This window comes from Asparagus officinalis, chromosome 4, assembly GCF_001876935.1.
Source record: "Asparagus officinalis chromosome 4, Aspof.V1, whole genome shotgun sequence".
NCBI classification, from domain to species: Eukaryota; Viridiplantae; Streptophyta; class Magnoliopsida; order Asparagales; family Asparagaceae; genus Asparagus; species Asparagus officinalis.
This window is the reverse complement of record NC_033797.1, coordinates 9,340,409-9,353,865: the sequence shown is the minus strand read 5'-3', so window position 1 is coordinate 9,353,865 and position 13,457 is coordinate 9,340,409. Positions and strand designations below refer to the sequence as shown.

General features: G+C 37.6%; 1 protein-coding gene and 1 long non-coding RNA gene across 4 annotated transcripts in view; one reads left to right on the top strand and one right to left on the bottom strand.

The window, feature by feature from the left end:
* Positions 1–11,184, bottom strand: part of LOC109836558 — a 17,263-nt gene extending 6,079 nt beyond the window's left edge. Inside the window, exons 1-3 of one of the 3 annotated variants that reach the window (XR_002246011.1) lie at positions 10,931–11,184; positions 10,454–10,491; positions 7,980–8,063 (exon numbers count right to left, since the gene is read on the bottom strand). This is a non-coding gene — a long non-coding RNA (uncharacterized LOC109836558). Of the gene's footprint in view, positions 1–7,979; positions 8,064–10,453; positions 10,492–10,609; positions 10,755–10,930 lie in introns of those variants that run through there. The other 2 variants (XR_002246010.1, XR_002246012.1) reach the window with 2 other exon arrangements.
* LOC109836557 (protein YIPF6 homolog) overlaps positions 13,256–13,457 on the top strand; it is a 14,889-nt gene continuing 14,687 nt past the window's right edge. The window contains exon 1 of the mRNA XM_020404485.1: positions 13,256–13,457. This exon is cut by the window's right edge and continues 443 nt beyond it. Within this exon, the coding sequence (XP_020260074.1) occupies positions 13,376–13,457 (82 nt within the window). The 5' untranslated portion in view covers positions 13,256–13,375.

Here is a 13,457-nt window from a genome sequence, read left to right as displayed (position 1 = left end):
GTTCTTCCGGCGCTGTGTTTATCGCTTGGCCGTCGTCGGAGTCTCGAGTCTACAGCTGATGAATTGAGTTTGGCTCGTGTCATTGAGTTGACTTTGAACTGACTACCTCCGTCACATTGTGATGACTTAGGGTTTCAGATCACCGTATGTTGACTTCTTGTCACAACGCGTTGACTGGCGTTGACCTAAGGTTACGCGTTGATCAGCGTCGACCCTAGGGTTTCGAATCGTCGAACGTTGACTCGTGTGGATTTCGAATCCTCGAACGTTGACTTTGGTCGCAATGCGTTGACTGGCGTTGACCTAGGGTTACGCGTTGACCGGCGTTGACCTTAGGGTTTCGAACGTCGAATATTGATTTTTTTTTGTCGCAACGCGTTGACCGGCGTTGACCTAGGGTTTCGGATCGCCATTAACACAGTTTATACTCGTACGTTTGCTGGAGTATACACAGTTTAAGCTCTTAAGGTATTGGAGCATAGCGGTCTCAAATGTCGGGGCTGCAGGACCAACTGTTAAAGCTGATTCATCTGCATTTGTGGATCTTATTTTAATGTTGTTGGATAATCGAGTCACGAGACCAACTAACAGAGCTGATGCATTGATGACTCGTACTTATAGAATTTTTGGCAAATTCTCAGCCCTCAACGGGTTTGATGAGCCTTTACCGACTACCGTTTGAGTCGGGCTAGCATGCAGATTGTTTAGATCCGTTCTGCACATAACGTTGTGCTAAAAGAGTTAACTCTTTTAGTGCTACGACATTGAATACGTAGACTTCGTCTTTCTCACGGGAATAGACTACCCGGCAACGCGTGTTAGGCACTGACTTATTCTTACTTAGGATTCAGGATAAAAATCCCCAGACTCGGATTCTGGTGTCTTCTTCTATCGGTAAAAGACTAAACGGGCAACGTGTGTCAGGCGTTGACTTATCCCTGCTTAGGTTTCGGGATAAAATTCCCCGTGCGTGTGAGGCACGGATTATGGTGTTATTAATAACAACCTGCCATAATATTGAATATGTGGTCTTTTGTCCTTGCGCGTGTTAGGCGCAGACTTATCCCTGCTTAGGATTCGGGATAAACTTCCTAAACTGGAATTCTGGTGTCTTCTTCAATCGGTGAAAGACTAAACCGGCAACGCGTATTAGGCGCTGACTCATCCCTCCTTAGGCTTCGGGATGAAATTCCCCAGACTGGAATTCTGATGTCTTCTTCAATCGGTGAAAGACTAAACCGACAACGCGTGTTAGGCGTTGACTTATCCCTACTTAGGATTCGGGATAGAATACCCCAGAATCGAACTCTGATGTCTTCTTCTTCGGAGAAAGACTAAACCGGCAATGCGTGTTAGGCATTGACTTATCCCTACTTAGGATTCGGGATAAAATTCCCTGTACATGTGAGGCACAGATTTTGGGAGTTGAAAAAGGTGGTGTCTTCTCTTGGGGCAAAGACGAACCCGAAAATGGGAGATGAATAATTTTATATTCTATCTCCCGACACTGAAGAAGAAGAATTTTATATTCTATCTTCAGCTGGAAAGGAGACTCGGGGTGGGATCTCCACCCCCAGAATCCGGAAAGATGAAACTAGGAGTGGGACCTCCACTCCGAGAATCGAAAAATTCGGATAATTTTAACTGTCAGAAGGTTTGATTACCGAACTAAAGGTGAATTTCTCGTTTATCGAGAGTGAATTTATGGTTTGGTCCTAACTGTAGGAAGGTTTGACCAAGCAGGAGTTTGAGATGACCCTAACTGTAGGAAGGTTTGATCACTCGATTTTAAAAGTGGACCTCTCGTTCATTGGAGGAATCGAGAGGAGATTTTGACTGTGGTCTTAACTGTAAGAAGGTTTGACCAATTGGGAGGTTTGAGACAATCCTAACTGTAGGAAGGTTTGATCGCTCGATTTGTGGACCTCTCGTTCATTGGTAGAATCGAGAGGAGATTTTGGTTGTGGTCCTAACTGTATGAAGGTTTGACCAGATTATATCCGGACTCTAACTATGAAAGTGTTGAGTGCACGAACATAGCGGAAGTTTGAATGGATTGAACTTGATAGAATTTGGTGGTCCCACTGTCAATTAGTCTGATCGGTAGGGGACTTAATGTTCATCACTTTGTTCATATTGATCGGGTGATCCCTAAGAGTATTAACATTCTTTCGGAAACTTCCCGTTACACGAATTACCCACCCCCAGCTTTCTTGCAAAACTGGGCGTAACGAGGAGTACGTTATCCTCAATCGCATGTTCAGGTTATCCTTGAGAATATATGATTCTCTAGGAACTTCCCGTTACATAAATCGTCCACTCCCAGCTTCCTCTACGGAACTGGTCGGACATTATTCTCAGTTACCTGACCGGGTTATCCTTAAGAATATTAGCGTAATATTCTCCAGGAACTTCCCGTCAAAAGTGGGAAACAGTTTAGACTCATATACCTATTGGAGTATGTAGGGAGCAGTTTAACCTCATGCACCTGTTGGAGGATTGAGAAGCAGTTTATACTCGTATACTCTTCGGAGTGTTGAGAAACAGTTTATACTCGTATACTCTGTCGGAGTCTTGAGAAGCAGTTTATACTCGTATACTCTGTCGGAGTCTTGAGAAGCAGTTTATACTCGTATACTCTGTCGAAGTCTTACCGTTCTCAAATGGCTTACCCTAGCGTTATAACGCCGGCTTCAATCAGGATTTGGATGCTGTTCTTTAAAGTAAAGCACGCCTTGGTGGGATGAAGGATCCTCCTGTGATATGCGCAGTACTTCGGATCCGCAGTATTGTCAGCTTCCTCCTGATTGACGATAGGTGGTAGCTTGATCTTGTTGTTTTCAAGGAGGGATTCGAAGATGGCTGGAACGTCTTCGTCCTTGAAGGAATACTCTCTTTGGAGTCTCGGACCCGAAGTCTTTTGCTGCCTTCGGGATTGCTGTTGTGACCTTGATTGTTGAGGCGCCTTTTGTTGCTGCTGTTGCGGTTACGCTTGCACTTCGAATGTTTGATTCGCGTCCACAGCATTCGCATGTGCTTTTCCCTTAGGGACAAAGTTCTGTTGCGGGGCATTATTAGCTATTTGGCCCCTTTCCACCTTCTTCCTTTTAAGGAATCGCTCGGCTCGTTCTCCTCGCACCTTTAAATCCTTCCAGGTCTTTGGCGGTGCCATTCCCATAGTTTCGAGGATGTCCAATGAAAGGTTATTGTGACAAGTTTCGAGGATAAAGTCTTCACTGACCGGATCCCTGCAATTCATTGCTTTGTTTCGGAATCTCTTCACGAAGTTTTCGACCGTCTCACCATTTTTCTGCTTCTCGTCAAATAGTGTGCCGATTGAAATCTCGGTGTCGTCGTCGAAGAAGTTCGTCAGAAACATATCCTCCATATCATCCCAACTGCTGATACTCCCCGGTTTGAGGCGACGATACCAATCGAAGGCTGCTCCGCGAAGAGTGCCCACGAATGACCGCAACATTAAGGGTTCATTGCTGGAGATTATTCCTAAGTGAGACTTAAAATATATTAAGTGTTGGGTAGGGGAACCCTTTCCATCAAACGGCGTAAAGTTGATTAAATTAAACTTTGCCGGATATGGAATTGATTCCCACTCCCTTGGGTATGGACATGGTATACCGGATCTCTTTACCTCTTGAGCATTCATCAACGCGTTGATTTTGCTCTCCAAGTCCTTCATTTTCTTGTCTTCACTCGTATTTGTCTTCGAGTGGCTTCGGGGAGAGGTAACATGGTCTTCCTTCGCATTATCATCCGAGGGACCGCCTCCGCCATTGTTGTTGACAGGAGGGATATTTATGTTGACATTATCCTCTTCCCGTTCATTCTCCTGTTGATTCGGATTATTGCCACGACTGGGTTCTCCTTGGTGAGTTGTTAGTGTCACGATTTGCTGGTCATGCATCTCTCTCATCTGCTGCATGGCCATCTCCATCTCGAATTTGAAAGTTTCCTTCTGCTTAGTCAGGGCCTCTTCAAGCATCTTGCTTACTTGTTCGGCGCTGATCATAAGTGATTCGTAGGGCTGTCCCGCACTAGACGCCGTGTCATCGGATGCTATAGCCGAGTAGGAGTCTGAACCAGCATCTGACACCTCCTCTTCCAAAGGAAGTCCCTTTTGCATCTTTTGGTAATTCTTTCGCTTATTGATTCCTGACCGCAACCGAGTCATACGCCGGGATACATCGGCAAACTGATCTGAGCTAGAGTGTCGTGTCGATTTCCCTCTGCCGGTCATATTAGCAGACACCTCCAGGAACTCGTCCTCTTGGCGAACATGCTTCTTCCTACAGAAACGCCTTGGCTTGGTCTCGGACGTTCCGATAGAAATTCTTTCGAACACCGAAACTCTCCTTGGGGTTTTAGCGCAGCAGCATTCCGACAGCACCGCCTTGATTATGTTGGCACACGGACAGTGGGATTCTGTGTTTCGAGTATCTCTCTTTCGAGACTTACCCGCACCCCCAGCTCTATAGTACAACTCATCAGTTTGATAACTGGAGCAACCCATAGAGTGTTGGCATGACCTCCCAGGTATAACACCATCATCATCAGACGAATGTGTTTTTCTCTGGGGATACGACGCTTTATTAGCGTCTCCAAGAGTCACTCGTTCACTCTTACGCCTTTAAGAGCGTGAAAGTCCAACGGGCTCTTGAACTTCGACTCGCAATCCAATGCGGTCGGTAATAGGGGCTTTCCCTTTGTTAGTACGACCCCCAGTCTTGACTGTTGTTTGGGGACTTTTCAACGGTCCCAATCGCTCCTTGACGGGTGCTTTACCTCGATCTTCGGGATCGAGGCGACCCTTCAAAGGACCCCTGGATTTAGTGAGATCCACGTTCTTTCCTGACTCCGTCGGAGGCGCGGGTACAGGGGAAACGGGATCTGAATTTGAAATAGGCTGGATGATAACTCCGCCTACTTTTGCCTTAAGTGATGGTTTTATCTTTGGCACCCAAACTTGCTTGCGCTTAGGCGGCTTCTCCACTGCTTCTCCCCTCTGCATTTCTTTCGCTTTCTGCAAAAGGGCTCGGGCATGTACGAGCAATGCTCGACGCTTCTTGATTCGCTCCTCGAGGGTGGAGCGGGTCCTCTTGACACGAACCCATTCGTTCGTTTCTGTCTTGGAGGAGGAGTTGGTTGTTTGCCGTTATTGTTCCCGACGCTGCCTGGATTTTAGATCCACATTATAGCGGATCCCGTCCATCGGCTCCAAAGCCTTGGCCAGCTGACGAGCAAGGCGTTGACGCCGTCTTTGGCGTGCTCTCTTTGACAATGCTGGAGCGTCTTCAGTAGCCATCTTCTCGGCGGAGGAGAAGTCCGGATCTGCGGTCTCGACCACGTTGTTGGCTCCCACTGTGGTCGCCAGTTTGTTTTCGTCGAAAGTTGCCTTCATCATTGATTTCATTAAAAACTTCAAACGTTACAAATGAATTCAAATAACAAAAATAAAAATTATAACTTTCTTGAAAATAAACACAAGATCCGTTTATCGTCTCTTGCTTGCGTGGGTCTTTAGCCTGTGACGGGGACGTCGATATCCGTGGACTACCTGGAAATCTGATCTGATCCAGAAAATTCGGGCAGAGCTTCGTTGATCCGCGAGGAGATCTAGAAACTTGAAGCGCCTATCTCGGATAAAGCGAGATATTTGCTCTTCTTAGGATTACCGACGAGGGGTAATGCTAAGGAACGGATGCGGGTGATGTGGATCTGATGAAGAACTCCCTTGTGTTGAAGTGCTCGACCACTCTTCACTGCAGCAGGGCTTCGCCAACTCTCTAAAAATCCAGATCCTCCAAAAATGAGGCCTTAGGTTGCTATTTATAGGCAATGGGGGCACCTAGGGTGCCTAGACACCCCTGGGGTGTTTCGGCTTGGCCGAGACACCCCTGGGGTGTTTCGACTTTCCCGAGACACCCCGGGTGTCCCAGTTCAGCCTGAGACGCTCCGTTGTGTATGTTTGATTGTTTCCGCCGTAAATTCTTCGTCCGAACTCGGATTTGAGTGATTCCAAGTGCGTTGGAAGCCTGACGAAGAGTTCTACCCGCTCTGATGGTTGGATTATCTGTAGGATGAACGAGATATGGAGGACGTTGTTCCTTTTGTAAACACCGCAGGGTTCCCGATTAGCTCGTGCCTTCGTAGTTTGTCGATTTGCTTCAATCGTTCATCGACATCAATCGAACTCCTGTGGATCGGATAGTGACGTTCATCGTCGTTCTTTAACACTGAGCTGTTCGTGAAGACCTATGGGCAATTTTCGATGCCTACATAGGTCTAACAATTTATATGTATGTTACTATTATGATTGCTTTGACATTGTAATACCCTATGACAGGAATGCTATTGGTTCTACTCTGTTCAACCAATGGTTGCAAAATTTGCAGAGTGAAACATGCCTTTTAGTTTAGGGGAAAAATGTGTTTGAGGCAAGTACAAATTCAGGTAGACTTCTGGTAAGCCTTCAAAGAAATCTTGATATCTTATTGGATGTTATAGATTTAAATTTTAAAAAGTTAATTGTAAATATGCCTAACTTGAAAAAGATATCTATCTCTTCATATTAAATGACAATCATCATAATACAGCAGATTTTTACAAATTCACATGAAGCACGCATGTGGCTTGTAGATTCAGGTTAAATGGGCTTATATTATTGTTTTTTGCAGTTATAAAAAGCAAACTATTCAACAATTCTCGAATTTGCCTTAGTAGTGTTTAAGAAAAAACCCCTGAAATTCCATAAGCTTCAAACACATAAAGAAACATATAACATGACCTAAACCTACATTTAAATCCACTAACAAAAACCCACTAACAAAATCTCAAAAACCTACATTTAAATCTCATTCCATTATCACCCTAAACTTCAAAAAGCTTTCTCTACATTATGAATAAGTGATAATACACAAAATTTCCACTATTTTAATGGGTTTAATGTTGAGAAGGAGGAAGAAAGGGATTCCTGGGGAAAATCTTTTCAGTCTTGGGGTATAGAATTCAAATGTCGTGTTTAAACATAATTCTAGATAGCAATATAATGGAATGTACCAAAGTTGAATAACTATGAATTTTGGGGTACTTTTTGGGCAAAAGTGCATTCAGTGTATTAAAGCTAACAATTGGTAAGCCTTTAGAGCATCAAGGTGCAATTAACCCTTAATTTTTTAATAACTTCATGTTTTTTTAGTAGCAGTTATATATTCATGCATTTTTAACATGTTTCACCTGCACTTTTAAATGTTTACTAACAAAAATAACCAGACAAAAGCCCCTGAATATATTCAATTCATGGAAGGTCTTTGAGAAGAGGAGATATAGTAGATGTAAATGCAAACAATCGGACATGCATACATATACACATACACACACATGAAACAGTTTCTTATTGAGTTTTCTCCATCTCAATGGCTATGGAATATCCAACTATGCACAAGTCAAAGACAGATTATTGGTGAACATGGAGATGGCTTCGTATAGATGGACAACCTTCACGTAATGAGCAGACAAAACTATACCCTAAAGTAGTATGCAAATGTTGTTTGATGCTCAAAAGGATGCTTAAAAATATCAAGTGCTAATATTATAAATGAGGCAAACAATACACAAATAAACATTTGCAAAGATACTCTTAATGGGCATAAGATATATGGCAGCATGAGAGTAAATTGCATGAAAGAAATGCTGAGTATTTTCACAAGTAGATGTTTACTAACAAAAATAATCAGACACAAGCCCTGAATATATTCAATTCATGGAAGGTCTTTAAGAAGAGGAGATATAGTAGATGTGAATGCAAACAATCGAACGTGCATGCATATACACATACACGTGAAGGTTTTAGGATGTTTCTCTGCACGCTTACATGTAGACACACTGATGAGAAATAAATGAAAGAAAGCCAAAAGAGCAAGGTGGATAAACTTAAAACATTAGCAGAGTAAAAAAACACTCACGGGTAAGATTCTCTATTTCCTCAACAAGCTTTCTCATGTTCAAGGAAGTGCTGCTAGAAGCAGCTTTGTTTGTACCAGTAACAGCTACCCATGCAAAACAAAAAAGAATAAGAATCCTTTGCACATTTACAAGCAAAACAGAAAGTGATTCATTTATTTATACAGTACCAATACCCTTGAATAGTACAAAATTATAACATGTAAAGCTTAATATCCAATCACTGAGCATTTGAGGTTTAGATAGTATATAGCTATTGGCATGTCATGGACTCATGTGGCTCAATAAAGCAGCAGTTGTAATAATAGCATATAGACATCCCACATGTGTTCTCAATGGCCAAAAAAATTGTGAATCTCTGAAGATGAACTAATAAATTTGAAAACCATATCTTATCATAACAATAACCATAATCATAAATCATAAATCGTAAATGAATAAAATTGGAATATCATTGATGCAACATACAAAATTGACCACACATATTTAACACACAAAAACATATCATTCATAAAGTCGATGTTAAAGAAACATAAAGAGCTAAACATAAGTTTTTTGTCACATAATTAAAGCTGATAAAAACAACTGAAGTTTATGAAATTTTCCAACACTACGACTCACAAACTCATAAACTTAAATTTATTTTATTGACTTTGACATCTTTTTTCTAAGACCCGTGTTAACTCTTTTTTTTTTTTCTCCTGACAAAATTTCCAGATAGTTGCCAGAATGCCTATAGCTTCAGTAAACAATTTATTCGCTTCTTTTTCGTCTTTGATCTTAGCAGCAAAAGAAACATTAACTTCAGCAATAGTATGAGCATTTTTGCTAGGTATATCATCAGGATCTGAATCCTCAACCTTTATTTATTTATTTATTTGTTAACTTCATAAGAGCTCTCCTCATCATCATCATAATACTCCTCAATCGATGGTTCTTCATCATCATCATAAAGTCAAGCTGAAGTACCAATTGCTTGCTTGTTGGTTGAGTGACCCTTATTTAACATCTTTCTTTTCTCGCCTTCATCGTCACTTGATGAAATATCAATAATATTTTTGTCATTAGTAAAATTTTTAAACTCATAAGGTTTGGGAACTGATTTGCGTGTTGTACGTTTCATCATCTGTTACGAGTTAAAAAGGCAAAGATATGAAACTTTAACTAAGTCAATAATGATTTAATCACCCAAACAAATTAAGAATATGTAATTAACCAAATAAATTAAGAATATATAAATTGGAACAAGAAACAAACAATTATCCTCTTTTATAAGCTAGTACTGCAAACGAACTACATTCTATATATTCTGCTGCAGAGTAGACAAATATTCATTTGCACGGGCAAGCAAACATGGAAGGACAACAATCTGAAGCCACAAAATTTGCAGAATTAATGTAGGTACACAGTCTATAAAGAATCAATGTGTATGTCATGTATAAGCATAATCACTCAAATAACAAAAGGGCAAAAGGGATAAAATAAAAAACTCAGTTCAAGTATCAATGTTAATGATCTTAAATTGTTCATATCCACGTGCATCAGTCACCAAATACAAGCAACGCACAGTACGAGTGATCGGACAGACACTTCATCGATCTGCGAACTCATAAATACGGTTCATTAATGCCGGTCAGGTCCACTCGGATAACAGATGGCCGTTGCCTCATATACGAGAATGGGCCTTCCCATCGTAGGTGACAGGACATAAAGCACAATCCCTCGACAATAGAAGAAGTAATAAACATAAAATAGCACATCCATCCAACTCATTCCTGATATGCTTGCTCAAACAACCTTGCCTAGTTCAATTAACAAGGAAGTGATATCCCTCAGAACTAAACAAATCCATGAAATTTTTAATTTGATCCGCAATGTTATTTTATCATTTGAAATAAAATTATTGTGACTCTGGTTGTTTTTAAGTCAATCAAGGCAGTCTGCTAATGTTGTTCTGAAGTTTGAATTTGCTTGGCTACTAAAGGGTTAGCTAATGGAGTAAAATTCTGGGAATCTAAAGAACGCATCAGATGGATGTCTAGGGTGACGTGAGTGTCAAGTCATACTACAAGCACCATATTATAAGAAATATAGTTCCTATATGATATAGAACTACATGAACAAATAAAAAATTAAATATCAACAAACAACAACACCATATTATGTTAAAACAACAAATGCGAAAATATTCCTAAACAAAAATTTATGCATTCGTCCCAGTTGTGATCAAAATTAAAAAAAAGCATCAAAGTAATAATTAGACTTTTATGCAGGCTGAGAAAATTTATCCTTACACGCTCCGAAGGAAACCAAAATATCTTTACTCTCCACTCAAAAACTAACAGAAAATTTAACTCGGAAGGGGAAAAAATAAGCTCACATGCCTACCATAAATCACAGTAAATTCAATGACTTCAGCTAATTGCAGAAAACTCAAGTATTCAGGCTAATAATAAAGATTAAAAAATTTATTTACCTTGGTAGCTTTCTACTACTCCTATCAATCTCAAACCCCTGACATCAACAATCATGAATACCAAAAAAGGTAAGCCATCAATCAATCAACCAACAATAATAATACAAGAAATTATTAAAATTAAAATAAGGTAAAAAGAATAACCAATACTCGTACCTACAATTGGAAATAAACACCTTTCTTGCTCCATCAAAATTGAAGCAATACGTACTTATAGAATCACAAAAGAGTTTTGCTACAGGGACCCAAAATATGGGACCAATAGGTGGAACAAGTGAGGTGTCCCCCCTCTTATTGGATAATGAGTTGACCATCATTAATGATGACCAACTCATTATCCAATAGGAGGGGACACCTCACTTGTCCCTCCTATTGGTCCCATATTTTGGGTCCTTAAGGAATTTTTCATCACAAAATAACCTAAATTTTAGTCTGTGGGGATGGGGATGAGGATTGGAAAGCCCTAGAAATTATTACCAATTATAGTAACGGTTGTCAAGTGTTGAAAATGAAATAAATTGAGGTGAGGAGGTTGGCCGTCGAAATAATTTAGAGAGAGATGGGAAAGAGGGGCTGAGGAGAGAGAGATTGAGGAGGAATTTAGAGAGAGCGTTGTCATTGAGAAACAGAGGAAGTTGAAGCGAGGAGGCCGAATGTCGATTTAATTAAGAGACGGAGAGAGAGAGAGGGAGAGAGGAGCAGGCGAGAAAGCGGGTAACGAAGGGAAGAAAGAGGCGTTATCAAAGGGGATAGGATAGGATTGATGTTTTGCTTTTCAATTATTAATCTATTAATTAATAACAATTAATAATACTAATACTAATAATTTAATAAACAAAGATTACAGGAAAGATCAAAATAGGGAAAAAAATAGGATAAAATTTGAATTAGGAAATTTGTAATGGGAAAAATGGGTATGCAAAAGTTTTAACATTTGTTTTTACTTTTAGAAGTAATCCTCACCGGTGGTTGCATCTTATAATCTATATATTTTTTTTAATTTTATCCGTTTTTCCCCTCATATCCATTTATATTCTTGTCGTAATTACCACTTACATTTTTCTTTATATCCTAGTATGAAAATGAGTTTTTCTTAAAGAGGCATATTTGTACTCATATCAGCTTTTGTAATTGATAAGGCTCTGTTTGGATACCATGGTGTTTTACTTGTTTCCATTGTGTTTTTGCCAAAAATAAAACGCCACGCGTTTGGAAACCATAGTATTTTTTGAGCTAAATCATCCTCAAACCAAAAACACAACACTTATATCAAAACACATTTTAGGTGCTTTAAGTTTGGTGTTTTGGTTTTGAGTTTGAAAATGTGTTAATATAATATCTAATATGATATATTAAATGTATTTAATATAGAGTTATTATCAACATGCTTATTATATTATAGTTAATTTCATATATTAGTAATATATATTAAATAATATAAATATATAATAAATAAAATATCTTATATAATAATATAATAACATATTAAATACCAATATTTAATATGTTAATAATGTATTATATAATAACTAAATAATAATAAAAAAATAAAAAAAATTATTGATAGTAAATAATAATATAATAATGATATAATAATATACTATACAATAGTATAATCGCTATAATATTATTAACTTTTAAAAAAATAAATTTTAATAAAGTAATAATTATTAAATATTATATAATAATAACATAACAATATAATAATAATATTATAATAACATGTTGTATAGTACTTTTGTAATATAATATATAAAATATTAATATATTATGTAATAATTAATATAATTTATTATAAAGTAAAATAGTTTTTAATAATAAAATAATTTATTGATAACAAATGTCAATGTAAAAATTATATATTCATAATATAGTAATATTTATTTATATCATAAATACTAATGTATTATTAAAGTACTATTAATAAACTCTAACATATTAGAAACTATAATATATTATGTAATATTGAAATATTTATAATATATTAATTTATTAATAACATACTAGTAATAACATAATATTAACATTATTAATAATATTATATTATATGAATAATAGTATAATATTATAATAGTATAATATTATATTATATTAATAATAGTATAATATTATATTATATTAATAATAAAATAACATTATTATAAAAATATTAATATAATATATAACAATAACAAATTGATATAATAAAATAATTAAATATATAATTATTTGAAAATAACATGTAATAATTATAATATAATATAACTCATAAAGTACAATATAATATTATAATACATTATATAATATTATATTACATTACATTTAATATTTATAATACTATAATAATATAAACTAAATATTTTATTTTATTTACAATATATTATTATAACTAATATATAATATATTAATAATATGTTTAATACTAATGTTATAATGGGTCAAACTAGTGTTGACCAAAAATACTTAACATGGTGTTTAGAAAACATTTTAAGGGAAAAAACACAACACCATAGTGTTTTTTTACAAAAACACAACAAGGAAAACACCATAATATGTTAAAGTATTATGTTACAGTTGTATCGTTGGAAATGAGTTCTATACTCATTCACTATAATCCGACAAATTCTCTACAGAAACAAAATATTTTCTCATATCACATCTATAAACACCGATTTTATGGATTTGTCTCTCATTAATCCGTCATATGATTTATTTAGATCCACAATTTTTTTTGTTAGATGCAATTTTAACAGTTAACTGCTAAAATAATATTATCACGGACTTTTCTACAAAACGATCGATACTTAATCTCGACTCCTTCAAATCCTTCAGACTCTCAGCTCGACCTCATTCATGGTGATCTCCCCTTAAAAAAAAAAGCCCTAGATCTCCTTCAGGTCTCCACCAAATCTACCCCCAAATCCGAAACCCTAGAACTCCGCCATGTCGAACTCCGACACAGTCCCCCTCCACGCCTCCTCCCAGTCCGACATCGACGAGATCGAAACCCTAATCCACTCCGGCC